The following is a 22888-nucleotide window of genomic DNA, read 5'->3' on the forward strand; positions in this document are numbered from 1 at the left end:
ATTTATCACTGTATTTCAGTAGTGCCTTCTAATTAGGGAATTTGACAGAGTAGGTATTTATGAAACAATTTTATTCCTTATTGAAATACCCCCATCTCTGGGGTATTTCATCATCTGGGTTTTTTGGCTTGAACAAAACTGTTATAATTGCACATAACAGGTCGTCTGTTATAAAGCTTTAACAGAGTTTTATAACAGATAGGTAGCAAGGTAGCAAGAAGTTGTGTTTGTCTGAAAAGGACTTTTTATAAGTAGTTTACATCACAAATGCTGATACTAATTTTTTAATTAGTATTCAAATTCAGTGTCTTAATGTTAATTTGTTTAAGATACATTTTATAAATGTTTTTTGTGACATTAGTTAGACTATGATATTCAAAAATATATTGAAATATTATCTTCATTCTACAGATGTAAAAGTGGATATGTAGAAAAGCTGAGAGTTTGGCTCGGAGTTGTACTAGCAGCTCATGGAAGTGCTAGGAATGTAACATTCACTTCCCGAATTGTACATCTCATGCTTTGAATTACACTTCCTAAGGAGTATCTCTTTGAGCATATAAAAAGAACTAGGCAAGTACATTCTGAGACATACTTCCAGAAAAAAAAATCAGAAGAGGTGGACTTTTTTTTTCTAAATTTTATTCTGCGTTTTGGATATAGCTGTCCTGGTAGCCCCTGCTAAACCAGCGCTGTCTTAATTAAAGTAACATGCCAGTCCTTCCTGGATTGTCACGTATTTTGAAGATAGAAATGAATTCCATTTTTTCCATAATTATCTTTTAAATTGCTTACCGTTTTTCATTATTCTCATTTTTTTGGACCATCTCCTCTCTTTCCTGTCCATGTTGTATTTTCCCCTGTCACGTTTGTTCTCATCACTCACGCCAGTAAGTTAGAGTGTCTCGGCCTGCGTAGCCTCTGCAACTCTTCACCTAACCGTAAGCTTTCACTCTGACCTTGCATATCCCCTACCCAATTTTTCAGCTAACAAGACCTTGGTCATGGTAAAGAGTTTCAGTTAGGGGGAAAAAAAGTTCACAGTTAATTCCCAGCAGACTCGCTGCTACTTAAAGTAGCTGAATGTGGAAAAGGAGGAGGATGAGAAGTTGGGAAGAGATTAGAACAGAAGGATTCTGTGGGAGCAACAAGTGACAACATAATTAGTAAGAATTAAACATTGTTAAATGTTATCCCATAATGTCAAATGCAGAGCTTGATTTATATATATATATGGATATATATATATATATATATGGATGGATGGGAATCTGTAACTTCTAATGGAAGTTAAGCTGTTAGTGTTATATACCTTCCTATCAATTTCAGTCCCTGGAAAGACTTTTTTTGCTGTTTTTTACTGTAAACTCCATTTCCAGCTAAGTTTTCTCAAATGCTGGCAAATACACGGACATACTGATTACCTTCCATCGAGAACAGAACTGCAAGTAGTTTATACAGTATAAGTTCAAATTGACCGTGCATTTCTGCTGGATATCTTTGTTTTTTTCATGGAAGAATAATACCAGAAATTCAACATTAAGAGTAACTTTTTAAAATTTTTCTTGAGACACAAAATTTAGTAGAACTCTGAATTAAAGGAAGAGGTGTCTCATTTTAAATACTCCCTGTTTCTTATACCTCCTTTTTTGTTTGTTTGTTTGTTTGTTTTGAGGCATTTTTTGGGTGGCTGAGTATACGAAAAATAAAATCTGGTAGAGAAAGTTTTTCAGTTTCTCTATGAAAAAAGGTGTCTCCATTTTCTTAAAAAAAAAACAAAGAAAAAAACACAAAAAAGATCTTATTCATTACAAACAATAAAAGCCACTAAAAATTTTTTGTTGATTTGTTTTTATTTTGTCCTGTCATTATGAAAGTTCAGCTATAAAATTAAATGTTAGTGGTCTACTTGTGAAGAAAGTGGTGAAAAATGGACACAAACCCTTACAGCAGAACTGAACTGTTTACATTTTTCCACGGATATAAACACAAGGTGCATGTGCCTTGAGGATCTGATTTGTGCCTTGAGGATCTGAACTATGTTTGTGGAAGAGTGTCTCTCATTAGCAAAAGTGACAGGAGCTGCATACAGCTTCGAAGCTACCTCACTGTGATAGATCCATAGAATATTTTCATGGAATCATAGAATCATAGAATGCTTTAGGTTGGAAGGGACCTCCAGAAGTCATCTAGTCCAACCCCCCTGCTCACACAGGATCACCTAGAGCATGTGGCACAGGGCTGTGTCCAAGCAGGTTTTAAAGATCTCCGGAGAAGGAAACTCCCCAGCCTCCCTGGGCAGCCTGTTCCAGGGCTCTGTCACCCTCACTGTTAAGAATTTTTTTCTTAAGTTCCTGTGGGACTTCCAATGCTTCAGTTTGTGGCCGTTTCTTCTAGTCCTATCTATCCTATTTATATATATATATCTAGTCCTATTTTGCCCCTTCTATTTTAACACATGCTTGCTTACCTGCTCCTTGCCATAATTTCAATCTGTTATCACCAAGGTTTGTTTGCTCTTAGCTCTTGATGCTTCTTCTTTTATCACTCTCACTTCTCGCGTTCAGAGCAACATGTATGGATGGGTTCATGTCCATGTGATTGCCAGCAGAGTAGGCTGAGAAGATGAAGCTGATGTCCATCCTGTAGTGAATCTGGATTTCATAAGCACAAAACAGGCAACAAGTTGAAGGCAGTGTAATTAGAGTTGGAGGAAAAAATTTCAGCTGGATATTTTGTTCATGAGAGAAAGTGTTCATTTGTCTTCACTGAAATTTGGGGCTTAATTCATCTAAATCTTTCAGCTACAAAGTCTGAAAAGATATTCAACAACAACAACAAAAAGATGATGTAGAGTTTTGGGAGTGGAATATGAAATTTTTGTCTCCATGTTGGATATCTACCCTTAATCAGTTTTGCAGCCTGCCATCTGCTCACTTTTTCACATGAAATGAATTCTGATGAATTCCTAGTATACTGGACCATACTGATGTTAGTTCCCACAGTATGTATGTGACTGCCATCACTGACTTGCTTATTGCAAGTCTGCATAGACTCCCTTGGGGTTCCGTATATCTAGAGCATATCTAGATATCAGTATATCTAGACTCCCTTTGGGATAGTTGTTTAAGTACCTAGCTTGAGGTAGCACAATGATTTCTTCTGTTAGATCTTGCTACTCACTGTCATTTAGTAACAGCCTGTGTATTTAGGCTAGAGGAGAAAATGTACTTTACTTTTCTGAAGCAAAAGGAGAGAATTTTGAAGGCATATTTGCTCTCACCTATCCTTTTTCCCCTTTTTAGCCAAAATTCTGACTTTAGATCCTTTTTTTTTTAAAAAAAAAAAAAAAAAAAAACACAACCCTAAATGCTAATGCAAAACTATTGGTTACATTTCTCCGTGTCTTTTTTATCACATCTCTCCTGTAAAAGTGAAAAGTGGAAATTGGTGCTAATGTAGATATTCTCCATCAGTGAAGGAAGAAGGAAAATTTCAGACAAACTCCCAGGTTCCGGCCAAAGGCAATTGTACCATATAAAACCGTAGCAGTAAAATCAATCCTATAAAGTTCACAAATTCTGTAGAGTTTTACTTCCTGACTTATACTGCAATGGAGTGGCTTAATTTTAACATGAACTTTCCTGCCTCCTGAAGTCTGTTGCCAGCATTAACACCTCCTGGGAGCAGCATGACATGATTCATTTATTCCCTTAGTACAGGTCTGAGGAGCAACCCCGGCTTCTTCTACCTGCTATTTTCTCCCCCTTCCTTTGAGCAACTGGGAGAGCAACGTATGCCCCGTGGGTTGATATTTTCAGAATTGTTTGTTGCTGCAGCAGGCTAAAATTCCCAAAGTTTCGGAAAAAGCCCTACTTTCACATTTCACATACATGGGCATATAACCGAATGCACATTCTCCAGTGTGAGACATTTGTTTGTCCATGGCACATGGCCGGGGTTTTATCAAACACAAACTGAGATATTTTCTTTTCATCAATTTACAGTGATTTGGGCCTGTCTTTTTTTTATTTTTTTTCCTCTTTGCTTATGGGCTCCACAGTACATTTTAAATTAAAGTCCCTGTGTATTAGGTGAATTTATTAGCTTAGTAATGAAGAATAGATTTTTATTATTATTATTATTTCCAACTTGAGCAATAACTTAGATGTGCAATCTAGTCTGAAGTCAGTGTGTACCCTGCTTTGAGCAGGAGATTGAACAGGATGATATCTTGCAGGCTTTTCCGACATGAATTGCTCTGTGATTTTACACACCTTCCCTTGTTTTCATGCTGAAGCCAGTTCCAGTGTATTAAAATGCACTGTTAAGAATAAGAGTCTTGGTGCTGACATGTATTTAATATTAAAACCTATCATTCTGTCTTGCTGAAAAGAGATTTTAGGCAGCATTAGCTACTACTTGAATGTGTTACCGTTTGCAGGATCATGGGCTGCATCATCCTTAGAGCGGTGTAATAGGTAAATCATGATTCATCCAGGGTTGTAAATCTAAAATGATGGTGATCATGTTGTAAGTGACAGATACTAATTCATGTCATCATCCCAGGATATTTTTGCCAGCTTCTGATTTGCATGTAGCAGATGTCACTACTGTTCAGAAGGACAATTCACATTTTAATCTTACATTTTATAAGATGAAAGCTGCCATAGAGATAAAATATATGATCTGTGCTACTAAATTTTCCTTGTGTTAACTTTTTTGGACTTGTGTGTGCTCAGTATAAGCATGTACAGTTTGTAAACTATTTCATTCATAAAGTTACATATTACATTACATTCATAATTACATTATGAATTACATTCATAAAGTTCCAGAAAATCTTTAAAGGACAACACAGCATTTTATTTCTATGTCACATTCTCTTTTTTCCAGATATCTTTGAAGAAATTAATAATAATTGTATTTATTTTTACAAATATTTTAGTACATAGTTCAAATAATCAGGAAACTGAGTTTGTGAAGTGTTTTTTGTTTGTCTGGTTGTTTTTTTGTTATATATTAAATTATCATTGATTCTTCAAAAATAATGAAGTGATATAGTTTTAATATGTATGCAATAAAGCTTTGCAGACAAAAATTCTTATTTGTACTGAAACAATTTTTTAATTAAAATATTTGTCTCAAGTCTTGATAGCTTTTCTGGGATAAAAGAAATGCCAGAGAGACCTGAGGGTGTTCCTGGGCATGCAGGAAAAATGCAGGCAAACTGAAGATCTCGAAAGGAATGGAGCTGATGAATTTACAGTCTGCTTACCTAATATTAATCATTACATAACCCATATATTGGATAATATGGTTTGTTTATATCTAAACTTTATAGCTCTCTGAGCTTCAATTTTCCAGAAAATATATTAAAACAGCAAAATTTGCTGGTTAAAAGGTATGATTAGCAGCACAACTAGTGGAAAAATTGGAAAGCAGCTAGTTGTCTGGGGTTTAAGTTTCTGCTGTTCTTTTATTTATTTATTTTCAGAAGCAAAGTGTAGCTCCATAGCACTGCAATGCTTTTTATCATTATGGTCTTCCAGGTTCTTCTTTTATCTCTCACTTGTTAAGCTGCATAAATGACTTGAGAAATGTACTTGTCAATGATGTGATGTGTTTGTTGACCTAGTCAGTCTACTGGTAGCACGTGGGTTTAGAGGCAACACACCCAGGCCGTATCCCTTACTTAGGGAATTTATTTCTGTATCACAAAGAAAAGTATAATTCCGGTAGAAGGCTTTACAATCACAAGGCTCCCAGTTCTGTGATATAAATGAGTTTGTCAAAAATGACAGTGCCAGGTGAGGCCATGAGCTTGTGCTGTAATTCATTTTCCATTATAAAAATAGACTTTCTAGAAGAAAAAAAGGTTAGCTATAATGCTAAAAAAATTATGCATAAGTAAAGCTTTCCTTTCTTTTTGTTCTTTTTTTCCTTTCAAGCTATTGTCAGCGAGGGCACTGGTCAGGCCTCCCTTCCAGTGGTGCCTGCTGCCAGGCACTACTGGGTGGGTGCTGTAAGAGCCCTCTGTTTCCATCACCGGCTTTATTTGTGTTACAGATAAATCAGGACAGAAGATTTGCTTTATCTGAGTGGATTTGATCCCATGTGCAGTCCCTCACATAAGCTGGTACTAACGCCTGTCCTTTCTAATGTAGTTATGGGCAGCTTGCCCAGGTTTAATGATTAGCATGTTGTATCTATGAATTACAAGCTTCGATGCCTCTTTTTGGAGAAAAAAATGAAACGGTGATTTCTTGTATTTTACATGGTTCCACACAGTGCTATTAATCTCCTATTTTACAGGCTTGGAAAATCACCCAAAGTGCTGTAAGAAAAAAATATTTTAACATATAAAATTTCTGTAGTGCAGCTCTAAACCATATTAATTTGAGTCGTAATCACACTAGAAGATGCCCTAAAATCTACAGTATTTTATTTTAAAACATTTTCCCCCAAAGGGAGGGAGGATGGCACAGGCATGATAGAGACTGGCACTGGTTTGGATTAAAATAAAAGAAACAAGATTGTGACATTCAGGGATCAACAGCGAAGTTAAATACATTTTCTCAGTTTCAAAATATTCCCTCCTCGATGGGTGGCCGTATTTTTGCCTGCAGTTGTTTGTTGCTTATGTTTCTGACAAGCTGAAAGCTGGAAAGCTGTGCTGCCATCCTCAGTTAGTTGTTAAATTACTCTGAGTGCCACTGTGAAATTCCCTACAATATTCGGTAATCACTGTAGTCCTTGAAAGTCATTCCAAAATAAATATAAATAAATTAAAAGATGGGCATAAGTAAAAGCCAGTAAGAACAGAAAGAAAGGGAATAGCAGATGGAAAGAAGAAAACAGTGAAAGAATAAATTGTCTAATTCAACACTTACCATTTCTATAGCTATTTGCTTAATATGCTCTAGCACATAAAGGAAATCTGCACTTCTCATGGGCAGCCCTGTCCTAATTTGTTTTCACTTTTGTCGCTGGATTTCTACTCTTTTTATGTTTCATTAAGTTTACACAATTAAAAAAAAAAAAAGAAAAAGCAGGACCAAGCAAGAGTTACAACGTTGGAACAGGCATGACTGATTTAAGACTTAGCAATCAAAACATTGTATGTTAAAGTTAGATAAGATTTTCTAGAGTGGTTTCTCTGTTTAGTAACCAATTCCCTTAAACATATCTATTTTTAATAATACTTATTTGGGGAATGATAAGTAAAAGCCTACACATGTAGAAATAAATCTTTAATCTATTAAAAACATTTTTGGGATGGGTCAATTTAAGTAGGTGAGCAGAAGTGGTAGATATCTCATTTTGTAAAGCTAAATCCATATACTGTTAATACTGTTTCTTTTTAAGAAGAATTTTTAAATGAAAAAAGGATATTTCAGTTAAACATCCTTCATAATAACATATATATTATATTAAATCCTTGTATGGATTCTCCATAGGAGATTAAAGTGAGCCAAGCAATGAAGGCTGTTACTTTACATATATTTTCTGCTGTGTATCCAGTTTATCTTCAGAGTTTGACACAGACATTACAGTTTTTATGTCATTTTAAATCTCTAAGAGGATAAATCTGATCCAGGCACAAAGTTTGGATCTAGTTCTGAAATTTGCAAAATGTCAAAGTTTTCTTCTGTTGTTTTTTTATTTCCCGTTTGCAAGAAGGTTTTTTTTTGGAGAAGAGAGTCCCCTTCAACATAGCAATTCATGTTTATTGAATCAAGAACCACAATCCATATTTTGTTTTAGATTTGGTTATCTAGTGCATTAACACCTCTAGGCTGAGTATCTGGATTTCCAAACTGCAGAAATTTCAATAACTGACATGTATTTAAGTTGTACTTCTTTTGAGGTTAGTCACGTGCCACAAGTATTGCATCCACAGATATGCTTTTCCATTCCCTTAGGCCGTATTTTTGGCTGCATGCCAAATGCAACAGACTTAATTGGGAAGTGGAACATTTCCATTTAAATATAAAATAGATATCTAACTGGTTGGCAAATGACACTGGAGCAGCTCTTTAAAGGTATTTATGTATGTAACCCCTAACCAACCTCCTTTAGGGATCTTATCCTCTGTATCTTATTTCTAACTTCCTGTAGACAAAATAAGGGGGAGCCCAAAATTTCTCGCTTAACTCAATGTAAATGTAAAGCTAGTTATAGAAAACACCACTGAAGCAAACAGGATTGGCTGTTTTCATTAAAGAAGGTTATCTCTTTATTTTGTTACGTGATTGAATATAGCCCCCAGTCACCTGTTCTTACTCTGCATATAGTCATTTTGGCTGTAATCGTAGAAAAATGCATGATATAAGCCAAATTTAGTTTAGGAGAAATTGATAGGACTTAGTGAAAACAGTATGTTGAGATAGTGAATTTATATTCTGCTGACTGGCTGGTGAAATACAAGTAGATATTAATACACTACTTTATCAGAAAATATAAAATGTGGCTTAGGACTGAATGGGAAAGAAATGCCTAACATGGAAACTTACTTAACATTTCATTACGTATTCCTGATATAAAATTATCTAAAGTGTAATGACCAAGGTGAACATTTCAATATGTTTCTAGGCAGTAAATAAATCACAAGGTGTGCAATGAAATCTGTTCTTTAAAAGTTTATCTAAGACTATACACATTTTTTTGAGTGTTAACAGTAATGTAACCTGATGTAAATTCCTTTTATACATCATGGTTTTCAAAAAAGATTATATGTACGTGTATACACACACACGCTCACACACTCTTATATTAAACAAACGTCATCTTCATCTTCCAAAAAAACCCTTTTTTTCTATATCATTTTGCATGCTTTAATAAAACAAGAATGCTTTTTGTGATATGATACTCATAAAACAGAAAAATGGATGTCAGATAGATCTAATATATTATTACTTAATCAGATACATACTGCTCTGCTTGAAGAATGTGTCACCTTGATAGGCTTTGAATCATGCCCAGAGCCAGTAAAGTTATGAGCTGTGTTTTAGATTCCTAAATCTATATATAAGCAATGGTGTCACATTCAAAAGTGCTTAAGCTCCAGCAGGAAGGGAAGCACTTAACATACAAATAAGTGTTAGAACTAAAAGAATAAATTGTATCTGATTGATCCTGCCAGGGACTTTTTCCATCCTGAGTGAATTCAAGTCTTTTCTTCACTTAGGTGTTAATTTTTAGAGGGAGGTAGAGCTGGCATATGTCAGTGACCTTGGTAACTCTTGATACTTCTCAGATAACTTCTTGATAACACTTCAGTTCCCTTGTTAGTTTAGGTTTTAGCCCAGCTAACTAACACATTTTGAAGACTGTATTAGAGTCTCTGCTTTACTGAGTCTCTGCACAGATTCAAGCATGATGCATATTTATGAAAAAAGAAAATGAGTGAAAATGCAGAGACCACCTAATTTGCTGAACCACCTTAGAGCTGGCCACTGTCGTCGTAGGCTGCACAAGGGAGTTATTCAGAGCTGCTCAGCTGTATTAATCTTTTCCAATTTTATTAGCATCTTAAGGTCCTGGGCCTCTGGCAGCCTGAAGTACACCAGCTGCCTCAACATAAATTTGGCACAGTCTGCCAAGCAGAATGAGCAAAAAGATTGGAGTGGGTATAAAAAAAAAAAAAAAAGGTATTTATGTCCTTATTTTTTTAATATTTTGAGTATAAAAGCAACATATTTTACGAATATGTCAGCTGTCCTTAGCTCACTCTCATTTGTTGTGGTAACCATTAGCCTTTTGTAGGAAAGCCCAGTTAAGCAATGTATCTGACCATAGTACTAAGGTCAGGCTCACTACAGTCTAGTCTCTCAGGGAAGGGGAAAAAAAAGACTAAGAGAAAACAAAACCCCTTTCAGTTTACACCTGCAAAGTACTGGTATCTTAAAAGCTGAGCTCCTTGATTCATATTTAAATGCTTAATAACTGTTTGACTTTCAAAACTACAAACAACTAGGCACCCCAATTTGAAGTCTACATGATCTGCGGAGAGCGGGATATTTCTGAAAGCTGGGGCAGCTGGGGTAGTTTTAGAAGAGCCTTATTTTACTTATATATACTTTCCAGATCCTATAAGGAGGATAATGGTATGATCTTCCAAAATGTGAATCATCTTCATGAATCATCTCCCCGGCAATGAGATATCTGTTTGTTGTTTCGTGGTGGTGTAACCTTGGTGTTGTCCTGGCAGTGCCATAAACCTGCCGGTGCTTCATGTGAAGTTGGATTGAGTATCTCCCTTAGCATTTGGACTAGGACAACCCACTTATTTCCCTAGAGCAAGCTAGTAGCTGTCAAATAGCACCTTTTCATTAGCTACTGGCAGGGATTGGATATGAACTAGTGACCAATAGGTGAAAAGTATTTTTTTTATCCTGCTATTAATCCTCAAAGCCATCAAATCCTTCCATTAAAATCTTATGAATAACTTTTTTTATCCTTGAAATAATCCTGCTAGCACACACTTGCAAACCTATATTTTTCACTTGGTACCGTTGCCAAATCATGTCGTTGTGTATGTACAACTGCAAACCCTCCTGCGAGAAATTGGGAGCTTTCCAGTGGCTCTCAGTGCCTGCACTGGTATGGGTCAGTGCACACAGCAGAGAATGTGCACAAAAAATGCCATCTTGCACCAACTCACTGTTGTTCATCTGTTTAAATAATTACTGTGGACTTTCTTTTAAAAAGAAGAATTTTGTTCCCTCTTTTATTTAACGATGAATCCATGCAGTGGGAAAGGATAGAGATGGGGTTGCCAACCTAATCTAACTATGCTTTGTGTATGTTCTGTTATGTTAGTGAAGGTATACACCGGGTAACAGAATAAAAGTTACTGCCTCGAAGCAGATGTTAAGTTTGATAAATGCTGAAGTTTAGCGACACTAAAGTTTTCATGGTGGAATGGCCCAGTTCTGTCAAACGGCTGGATTTTATACCCTCTGACACACAAACCAAGCTTATGAAATCTGGGCTGAGGTGCTGACATTTCAGCAGCAGGCAGATGGCTCTGAAGAGGACCTGGTGGATGGCGTGGTGCAGGCTACCGCCGAGACCCTGCCGCCGTCCCCTTCTTGACACACGTGGGCACATCCAGATGACGGCCGGCACGAGCAAACGCCTCTGTGCTCATCAGCCGTGGCCAGATCATTTTATGCCTTGGGTGATACGGCATAAGACACTTTTATCTTCCTTTTTTTTTTTTTTTCTTTTTCTTCCCTGTTAAAGGACCATTTGGGGCTGCTAACAGCCCAGTCACTCTTTTGATGCTATCTGTGCTGGCACCTGTCATCGCTCTGTGCCCCAGGTCTCCTGCAGGGCCAACTCGGGTGCAGGGTGCCATTTGGGAAGTGCCAAAAAGAACAGAGCAGTCACGTATTTACTGATGATCTGTCTAAATGAGTGTTAATTCTGTTTGACAAATGTTTGTGGCCTTACGGCCAGCGGTCTGCAGGCAGGAGCTGCGTGTTTTGTGACCGTATTCAGTGAACTGCCCTTTTACATGCTAGAAATAGATACCGAGGCAGAGTGCAACCAGCTAAGGCTAATGACGTTAGTCTGTTCAAAAGCACGATGTAAAATCTGTGAATGTTACCTCTGCCAGTATTAGTGGTATATATGATTGACGCCTGTCACTTTGGAGATGCTAGGTTGGATTTGCCTGTGTGGCCAGACTAGGAATGCTAGCTTTGCTGCTAAGTTTGTAAAGTTTAGTTAAAATTAAGAAAATAAAATTTAAAACAAAAAAGGCAGGAACAGCACTTCCTCCCCAAAAAGATTTTCTGTTTAAAATTATGAACAGTTTTGATTTGAATAATTATTTTATCCTGACAGGAATTTATGCCATGTTTGCCATTATTTTCTTCTTCAGTTCTTGTTCAGAACCATAGCTATATGATATATATTAAAAAAAAGTGTATGACGTTGCATACTGCTGTCACCACTGCAAGGTTTGGTTGGCAGAAGCCTCATGCTTTGTGACTTGTGGTGAGTTTAAGACATACAGGCTTACCAAAGAATTTTTTATTAAATAATACATTCCTACCTCCCATGAACATTCATTTGTTAAAGTATGTCAGTGTAAATGACAGCGTAAATGATAAGGCTGCTGGTATCACTACCAGGATACTTTCTTGGAAAGTTGCCCGCTATCTTGCTTCTGATAAAAACCTGGTCTTGATAAATTCCTCGGTGTGCTGCAGAACTTTTCCCTCTATTTTATTGTCTTTAAAGTGATCCCCTGGAGGAGCATCCTGAGAATCCGGAGCAGCCATAATCACGAGCAGACCTTGTTATTGCTCCTCTGTTGGCTTGTGGGAGAGCGCAGGATGTGCACCCTGTCAGATATCTGTTCTAGACCACATAGCTTGGGAAAGCCTGTGTGCACGTATCTGTGCAGCAGCACTCAGGGCAACCCCGCAGCACAAACTACTTTCTTCCAAACTACTTGTCTTTCTTCCACAGTGGTTCAGCTTAACCACCCTTTATTCTGGAGCCCTTTACCTTGTAATGCAAACCACAGCAACTAATTTCCTGGAGTGAGGAATAATCTGGTCACAGGTATCTTACTGAATAGCTGATTGTATTGGAATATCAGTCTAGGCTAATGCAATATCATTGTTTTCTTCATGAAAAAAAAAAAATGATGAATGCTTGTGGATCTGCCCTGGTGTTTTGGGCCAACAATGACACGGTGCAACTTTAGTGGCTTGATCATTTTAGTGAAAAAAGTGCTTTAGGATATACCTGCTCTTTTTATCACCATTTATGTGTTTTATTGACATTTTGTCATAGCATTGGTCATTGTTCTTAAAAAAATGTTTTTTTTTTTTTTTTCTGTTATGTTTTATGGTTGACAGAGCTCTGACTTTGGAAAAGATCTTGCTTCTTGTGTTAAAATCAGAAATACTTTCTGTTTGTGTTCCTTTGATTTTAGTGACTTTATTGTCAGACATTTGGTCAAATTAGCACATACTTTTCTCATTTCCTTCTCTTTTCGTTATTGAGAATGACTGAGCCCAACTACCCTGCCTGCTTGTTTTAGCTTGGGTCTGTGTAAGGCTTGTCCTGATGCCTGTCCAGAAAAGTAGCTTGTAGTTCCAGGTTCACCCAATTCCCTTCACAATATTCATTGCAGTGGATTTCTACCACTTCTGTAGCTCATGAGCTTTGACAGGGTTGGATACAGTTTTTTCCCCTCAGTCTAGAGATCTGCAGCTAAAGCAGCTGACCGCAGAACTTACTGTAACACTTTAAACGTTCATATTTACTTAGGCCAAGTCCAGTGATAACAGAAATTGTTTTTCTGTAGCACTTGGAATTTTGAAATTGTAACTGCACGTGATGGCTCCATGGTGACCCACAGTTAAAATATTTTTTTAACTCCTTTTTTTTTCTTTTTATTAAACCAGGGACGCAAGAGTGAGGCAGAGAAGTACTTTGTGAAGGCTATTCAGCTGGACCCTACCAAAGGCAACTGCTACATGCATTATGGTAAGGTTCAGAGAGGCACTCGGGGTTTCCGCGTGTGTTCCAGGCTTGCTGCTAGTCACCCAGAGTGATGAAAGATTTGAAAAGTGCTACTGGCAAAATACCTCCTTTAAAGGGAAAGAAACTAATCTGCTGTGTATAACTTCATTTCAATTTGTTAATCACTGCAAAGGGAAAGGAAAGAGGAAAAAAGTCATATTTTACATCGTTTCCTCCTATGAGGAGAGTTTCAGGATCACTGCCTCTCTGGGAAAGGAAGGTGGCTATGGCCATACGTCAAAGCTTCAGAGCCTGGAATTACTATTAACTGTGTTGGCCTTGCTTTGCTTGCTGCTGGTGGGTGGGCAGCTAAAGGTTATGCTTAGAGTGCATCAGCTCCGTACGTGCATGCGTCTGCTTTTTGTTGGGTGTTTATGGGACTTGCATCTGTCCCCTTTCCAGCATCTTCATAGCTTGCAACAGATAAGTATTCTAAAAGGTTTTTAACAAGTTGGCTATACCTCTGTCATACTCAGCCACTAATGTGCTTAAAGCGCACAGTTAATTTGAAGGTATCTTTATAACTTTGGATGGCTTTTGCTGGATATTTCCAGATGTGATTAGTCCCAAGGTACCAAAAATATTTAACTTTATGGACTAATTCTTACTGTATTTTAAAGCTGATAATAGACAAATCTAAAAATGCAAGCGAGGTACTCCCAATTGAAAAATATAGAAAGAAGGAATAAATTTCATCTTAGTTAAAGAGGGAGGTGGAGAACCACAGGCACACTATATATATCTTTGTATATTGTTTTAATTTCCTCTTCTGGTTCCAACTGGTAAATGTAAAATAAATGAAAACGAGTGGCCAAAAGGGAAAACGAACCTCACATAAAAACTTGTTTTTACTTTTTGTGATTTCTTTCTCAGAATTGCTGACGTTTTGGCTTTATGTTTGTGTTATACTTCCACTATAAATGCATGCAACATGTTGTGATATTTAACAAATGTAGTTCAATGTTGCATTTCTCTTATTTTGTATTAAGGATTGTTACAATTAGTGACCTTGTGTCTCTGTAGAGGACCAAAAGTCACAATTCGGTTAGTGTTTCGAATGTAGTACTAAAATCTGATCCTGCAGGACGAAACACGCAGAAGACTCACTGAGGATGAGGCTCTGGATCTCTGTTGTGAAATACTTCACACGCTGGCAGCTTTACAGAATTTAGATGAAACTTTTGATTGCACAGGTTCTGATTAACTCACTGAATTCAGCAGTATTACTCCATTTCTATGGCAAAGGAGTTGTAAGGAGGGAATGATTTATTTATGCTTGGTTCAGATGTGTGTATAGTACAGGTGAGCTCAAAACCTCATCATGTTACACACAGAACTTTGTAAAACTCAAAATTAATTATTTTGGCTTTTTTCTTTTTTTTTTTTTTTTTTTCACTCCCACCTGTTTCCTTGTATTTGTCAGAAATCCGCAGAGTTTGTATCCAAGGACATTCCAGTTATTAAAGGACAATCCCTAGTGAACACTTTTGGTAGGCTTTAGCCCTACATCTCATGAGCTTGTTTTAGCAGCTTGTCACAGGTACAGTCTGCATCGTATATGCCAAATGTGAAACCACAGGGAAATATGTCCATATTTCTCATGCAAATCTAAAAGATACATTTTCTCTTCTCTTTGTATGAAGATATTGGAACAGGGAATAAAATAGTTGGCATCAGCCCTAAAAAAACACATACCTCACAGCATAGCCATATAGAAAGAGAGTTCAGCTGGGACACAACAGTGTGTTGATGGAGTAGCATGGATATATGGACTTGAGATAACATTCCAAGTGCACACACTTGTAATTCCTGTCCCAGGATGTGCAGATGTTCTTTTTGACATCTAACCTTTGGGATTTTTTTTTATTATTATTATTTTTGAGCTAATCAGGGGTAACTGGCCATATATTATATGTTTTAAGAGGCTTACACTTGTATTCGAATGTGCTTTAATTCAGCACATCAGACACATCTAAGGATGTTCAAAGACATCCTTAGAAGATGGGAGTTGCTGCAGGAGTCAGCTTATTTGGTATCACAGAAATTGGGAGAGATGTGAACAGCTTCATGATTGCTTTTGTGATCGGGCTAACACCACCGCAGCCCATTTCTCTGATGAAGCCAGTGTCACAATCAGTTTTGTATGGATAATTAGCTGGCTGCGGATTTGGGGTTTAAAACAGCGTTTCTCGAACTCATTATGCCTGGAGACGTCTGAAGGGAGCGGAACGAGTGGAAAGCTGAAGGGCTACAAATCCCCGCTCGCTGCAGACATGTTGCCACTTCGTTAGACATAACGAGGAAGAGCTGTTGCTATAGTGACCCCCCGAGAGGTTTCCAGGCTGGGAGGCAGCCGCCTTGCAGGCTGAAAATGCAGGTGGCTGCTCACCTGTGGACCGCTTTTTCCCCTTTTTTTCTCCTTGTTTTTTTTTTTCCCTTCCCTATTATATGCCAGTTGTGTGAATATCTGAACTTTATGAGGAACCGTTATATTGTGAATAATACAGATGAATCAGGAAGTAGAAAAATATGACCAAGGGAAGAGTGCAGAAGAAGGGTTCCTACATGGTTTCCTTTTCTTTTTCTTTAGTTTTCTGGCAATTAAAAGCTACTTTTGGGAAAGCGTACAATTTTAAAAATCAAAACAGTGCAGCAAATTATTTCAGATAGGAGATCTGAATGTTCCTATAAAGTCGAATGTTTTAACTGGATATTTTTCATACATATTCTGTTATGGAAGGAGAAGTCTTAAGGTGAAAAAAATTTGAATGAAGCAAGTTAAACTTACTAAAAACTTTTTTTTTTCCCTATCTTGGTTTTCACTAAGGAAATCTCTTCAAAATATTTCACCCGCTTTTATTCAGGATATGCATTTAACTGAAGTATGTCGTTTTGCATCCTGCAGGACCAAGGTGGCTTCTGTCACTAACACAAAATATTTGGTATCTGCAATGTGGCACAGAACGCACAATGTGAAATCGTCTCAGTTGCCTATTTGTCTCATCTGACAGGCACTTCTAACTCAGAACTTCTAACATCAACTCTACTTCTAACTTAAGTACCTCAGTTACAGGCATATGGCAAAATGGGATGAATCCAAGTGACAATCTGAGAAACTATAGAGAGATAACTATCAATTAATCCATTCTGAAGGAATTCTTGTTAAAATATTGTGAAGCCGTCTTGGCATTTCATATAGAAATCAAAGGGAAACTAGTTTTATAATTTTGCATCACTTTCTCATGCATGTAAAAGAATGCTTTTTTTAAAGTAAAACATAACACATGGTTTGGATTGGAAAAAAAAATCTCAAAGAGTCAGTAAGTCACATTTGTTAGCAAATAAGCCAAAGAGAGCATTGGAGTGTCCTGTGAGTTATGTCCCAGAGAGTATTTAGTTTTGGATATGCTATTGACCACCCACACAGGATGTGGCGTTCTCCCATTTCAATCTGCACTGAACCTAACTTAGGTAAGCTTAAAGATTCTGTGCAATGTTGTCATTGCACAGAGATAAGATGAATTGCAAACAGTGGAATGCAGAAGCGCATATCAGTTTGAAAAGAGAGAGGTTAGTTGGTATTGTACTGATATGCCTAAGTAAGATGTAGTCTAGTTGATTTCGAAGTTGAGGGATACTTTATGTACTAACTCTCACTTCAAAGCAAATCTCTCTTTCTCCCTCCCCAAGGTACAGAGGAATTTCACTAGTGGCCTTCTACTAGTAGCCTTACTTTCCAGTCTCTTCTATTTCCTTTAGAATTTGGCAGTAAAAAGAAGCTGTTGCTAACATGCCAAGAGGGAATGAGATTTCAAGATCAGTGGGTGTACAGAGATCTTCATGCTAGTAATGGCTTAATTGGAATGGGAAAATCTAGAACCCAACAGGAGGTTCAAATTAACTCTGTTTAATTAATCACCACTGAGACCTCCTTTTAAAATAGTTCCCTTTGAATAATGCATTGTTTCTAATAACTCTAAATTGTTTAACAATTCTCTTTTTTCATTATAAAAAAGGATTATTCTCATTAGATTAATTATGCATTCACTTAATTAACAATTCACATTGATCATCTTCCTTGTTCAGTACATTTCCAGTTACAGATTTAAAGCAAAGTGAAAAACACGCTGTCCGATTAGGGAAGATGGAAGAGTATCAACTATATTCTCATTGAAGGCAGAACAGATAAAAATGTTCCCTCACATTCGCACTGTCTTTTACCTTGCCTTTTCAATTTGTGATAATATAGGAGCTGTTTTTATTTTCCCTTATTACATGATCTTTTTATATTGGTTTGTGTTAGCTGTGCTTTTCTTTTTTCATGTCTATCCTAAGTCTTTCTGATCACTCCTTTAATATAGAGCTTTGAATTTATATTTGATGCTTAAATTTGCATCTTTATCTGTAAGCACATTTAAAGCATTCTCTCTCCAAAGATGTCTGCTTCACTGCTTCTGAGTCTCAGCTTGAAAATGTAATGCAGCTGCTGTAGTTTAAACCTCAAAATAAATTTCATTGGAATATGTGATAACAGATTTTAAAAATATTCTAATCTTTAAATAGTACACTTATGAATGTTAGTGTAAGAATTTGAATATATCCATTCCATTCTCTTCTAATGTGTGACATATTTATAATCCTTTTGTATAGTTATGTTACTCAGTGTTGTAGCTGTGTCTGTCCATTTTCTGACGATTAGCTTAGGGAAACTGTTTTTTATCACTTACATTTGAGGGAATTTCATATAAAGGAAACAGTGGAATAATGGACAGTAAGTGTCAAAACACTCTTGGTAAGCAAGAGAAAAATCAGCTGTGACCTACTAAGTCTTACTGCTCTCTTCAGGACTTTCATGCCATAGAAAGAAATGTCACCGAGTCGATAGGAAGATCATCTTTTACCTTTGTCAATAAAATGCATAAAACTGACTTCACAATTCCTAATTCCAGTGAATTGTTCAGTCCAGATTGACAGATGAGCTAAATGCAGTATATGTTGAGTGATAAATAAGACCGAGTGCATAGATCTGTTCCACTGGGAACCCCAGATGCTACATGGTGATTATGTATTGGGAAATTAAATTCCTTGATGAGTTGTGGTCAGAGCCAACCGGATGTAGTATGTCCATCATGAAGTCACTTTGCCAGCATTCCCAATACATGCTCATGAACCTTTCAACAAAAAAAAAAAGTGTTTTTTCCTTAGGGGAGAGGGTGGGGGAGGGAAAGTTCAATTTTAAGTCTTTCTGATATTGTAAGATTAGTTGAAATAGATCAGGATTTTATAGGGATACTATAAAACACAGTTACAGTACTGAAATATCACATGCACAGCTGTAGAACCTGTGCATTCTTTGGAGGCAGGAGCTCTCTGTCTTGAGCATACAGTGCTATCAAATGAAAATCCTCATCTTGGATTATGGCTTGTAGCTCCTGTTACAATACCAATAAAAATAATTCAAGAAAGACAGGATTCCTAAACATAAAGTGATATGATAGACATAACTGACTAGCATAAAGACCTTAGAGCTTATTAGACTTTCAACTTCTCTGCTCCCAGAGCTCTTCAATAACTGTGATTTAACAAAATCTTCAGCTACTGGTAACATAGACAGTATTTCTTGCTCTGAGACGGTAACTGAACAGAAAGCGTATACCAGAAGCTGAACTATTCAGAAGAATATACCAGTTTTCACTCTAGTTTACTTCCTTTTGGCGGCCATGAATAACTGTTTAATGAGCATAGAAAGATATGTGTGCATAAATTGTCAAGTCCCTTTTGCTTCTTTCAAGGCTATTGCTATCATGCAACATTAGCATGAGATTATTACGAACCACTGTGATAAGTATTTAGTCCAAACTCCCTTTAGAACCAGTCACTTAACTGGAATGTAGTGGAGTATTTCCAAGCAAGCTAGGTCACTGACCCTAAATGCTGTGGAATTTCCATGTTTCTGGCTCTTCCCTTGAGTTTATCCTTAAATCTAATCATTCTGACATTCTTGAATATATGGTTGACTTTGCTTCCTCAGCACAATACACTAGACTACTTGAGAGATGTGATATCAAAATTGTAGCTTGCAAACAGTGCTAGAAATGTGGTCTTTTTCTTTCTTTTTTTACTTCCATGTTGCCAAAATTGGGGGGTTTTATGGATGCTGCAAAAGCTCCCAAAGACTGCTTTGTTAATGATCATATATTTTGACCCTGGAGTAGCATCTCATTATGAAGATTTTTGAGCAGATAGCACAGAAAGGTTACAAAATGTTGGCTGAATAGTTCTTTCCATCCAAATGTTTCCTTTCCAAACTTTATACATCACTAGGTGTCTGGATAATGGAATGAGGTTTGGAATCTTAGTATTTGTAAAATGTCAGATCCTCTGTATTATACGTTTTCATCATCAATCTTAAGTTTTACTGAGAGCTTCCAGTGGTCCAGATGTGGTCACAAGTTCAGTCATTAAATCCCAAAGGCTTGTAATTTATTTTTCTCTCTGTTATCTGTGGTTGTGCTCTGAATGTCTTCCAATGGTATTTTTAGCACAGCACCATCTTTTTCAGACAAAGAAAAGGGCTAATAGAAAAGACCTTTCCAGATAGAGCAGATAATGATGTTGCAGCACCCACTGACTTGAGTAGCCTTTCTATACATTTTTATTTGTAAGGAAAAATAAGGGCTGTAGGGACATCCCTTTCAGGGAGAAAGCTAGAAAGCAGCTTAAGCAAACAGAAAATGGAATATAAGGAGTAGTAAATCCAAATGGAACATTGGTACCATCTAGGTCATCCTGGCACGAGTTCCCCTTGCCTTTGACAAATCCTCCACATTCAGCAAGAAATTGTCTGAACAGACCTTGAAAGCTGGATCTTTAAGCAAACACTCCCCCCGCTTTTTTTTTTTTTTGGAACCAGTCATTCACAGCCAATGAATCTGTTCTGAAGCCCTCAAAGGAAACAGTTAAATTAGGTCACTTCTGTTGACTTGGCATCTTACAACATTGATTCATCACTTGAAAAGCTTCGGATATAAACTCAGACAGGGCCTTTCCTCTAATTATTTCTACAGTAAGACTATTCACACTCTCCATTCAGGGAACATCTCTAGAAACATCTGTTCTTTTTCTCTTGGTCATCACAGCAGAGCTGGCATTGATGGTGGCTTCAGTGGTGGTTCTGCTCCAGCCAGTCAGATGTGGTTCAATTCTCAAGACATCTTTTAGCCATCCTGTGTGCCTCAAAGACAGACACAATGCATTTAGGTCATACAAAACTTGATCCTGATTTTGGTTTCTGTTGCAACTTGAAAATGCTTTGAATTTGCTATTAGGGGTTATTATAAGCAGATCAAAAAGCTGAGTCTATGATCTTGGTATATTTTTTTCTCATGTTAATGTAGTTTTTGAGTTGATGCCATGGAAGAACCTTATTTGAAGAGGATAAGAGAGAAGATGCAGAAGGTTACAAATGCATGTCTATTAAAAGAAGCAAAATTAAAAGAACCAAATGCTAACTATTGCCTATTCTGAGATTAGATATTTTTTCCTGTTTATTCTCAGGACTGTTTGCTCAGATTTGCTTAGATTAGTAAAAATATCATGAAAAAAGAATGCAAATTATTGAGACATTTCAGTAAGAGCAGGGAACATTCTGAAAATATTGAAACTTGTTCTTTTGAAAGAAGTTGCAGCAAGATAGATTATTTCAACAATTCACTTCATTTTGATAAAAAATACTGTTGATTTTTTTGCCAATGAACAAAAGAGAAAGAAACTTCAGAAAGACTAGTGCAACTGCATCTTTATTTAGTGAAATAAAGGATTAAGTAGTGTCTATAGTAAATGGTTTGCCCATTCTAGATAAATGTGCAAATGCTCTTGTGCTATGAACATGAAAAAATATTACAAGCAGGTGTACCTCAACCAATTAACACATGTCTCATTGTAATAAAACAGCAGAACTACCTACTCAGATTTAAGACTTTTAAACCGGTGTTTGCACAAGACAATAAAATGCATTACAAATGTTCATGATCAGTTTAGAATAATATATAACATATAGCGGTATATGCTTTCTTTTTCTGCAGACTATTGAAAAAACTTGGACAAAAGACCAGAATGAGTTGGGTTTTTTTCAGCTCCTGTGAACTGTAAACTTTTAAAATTTTAATTTAAAATACTTTTTTGTTTGTTTCTGAGAGACAGGGAGATTGTACATACTGCCTCATTTTTTTTTCTGGTTAAATACAAACCCAAAGATACTGATCATTCAGAAGAAAGAGTGAGTGTGAACAAGACGATAGACTTTTTATGCTGTTTTTAGTGCTTAGACATCTTGGAGTTCAGGGAAAAATACCTAAGAGGATAGTAAAGTATTGACTCGGTTCTGTGTTGTCAAAGGTCTATAGGAATGCTTGGCCATGCATTTACACTCATCTCTGTGCTGTCTAGCAATACAGGGGGAAAATTCTCTTAATAAAGTAGTAAAGTGTGAGACAGCAAAAAGCATGTTTGAAGGTCGTATCTGAACCTGGACTGTGTATCTCCCACTGCCATTCTATAATAATGATAAAACGTTCCTTGAAGGAGGAAAATCTTTAAGGATTCGGAGCTTCTAAAAGTCTGTTTTCCCCAAAGCTGATTCTGATTCAAATAAGCAATCAGTTTATCATATTTTATAAAACTGGCAAGAGTCAGAGTCATGACATCTACTGTAAGAAATCTTTGAGTGTGTTATGGGGCAGTGTCTCACAAATCATGCAGTTTTCCAACTTCCTGTCAAAGGAGAAAATCTTGAATGTAAATTTAGCTCCACACAAGTGGTTGCTGGATCTAAGGACTGATGGATCAAGCCCTTCTGATCCTCCTTCAGCACCCTGCCAATATTCTGCCATGCTAGTGCTCTTCTCTTGGCAAAACACGTAATTGCAGCCTTGACAGGACAAGTTCGTAAGCCTACTTCTTGATGAACAACATGTAGCATTTACCCATAAACTGACGATCCAGTTCATTCACGCATTAATTTGTTATGTCATATTAAAAGGAATGGTGGCTGATGTTTTTAAAATGGAGCATCTCTTCTTAAATCAGATTTAGATCAGTGAGTAGAGGTGGTGTGTGTTTCAGGACCACCTGGAAATTCTCAGTGGTTAACAGGAAATTTGCACCTGTTCTCTGAGGTGCTGACTTTGCAGCTAAATCTGAGCTCAGATAAGGTAGCCATCAATTATATTAGTAGCTCATTAAAATAAGGAGATGTTTAATCAGCAGTCTCCAATTAAATGCCTTCTTTGCCTCTGTCTTTACTGCTAAGACGACCCCCCATGAACTGCAGGGCACA

The 22888-nt window shown here is 36.9% G+C and overlaps 1 protein-coding gene across 1 annotated transcript in view; it reads left to right on the forward strand.

The window, feature by feature from the left end:
- The window catches only part of TMTC2 (transmembrane and tetratricopeptide repeat containing 2), a 136226-nt gene that overhangs the window by 79661 nt on the left and 33677 nt on the right, over nt 1–22888 (forward strand). Inside the window, exon 8 of the mRNA XM_026049730.1 lies at nt 13434–13515. Within this exon, the coding sequence (XP_025905515.1) occupies nt 13434–13515 (82 nt within the window). The remainder of the gene's footprint in view (nt 1–13433; nt 13516–22888) is intronic.

The sequence above is a fragment of the Nothoprocta perdicaria genome, unplaced genomic scaffold (genome assembly GCF_003342845.1).
Source record: "Nothoprocta perdicaria isolate Ctin4 unplaced genomic scaffold, notPer1 scaffold_61, whole genome shotgun sequence".
In the NCBI taxonomy this organism is placed as follows: domain Eukaryota; kingdom Metazoa; phylum Chordata; class Aves; order Tinamiformes; family Tinamidae; genus Nothoprocta; species Nothoprocta perdicaria.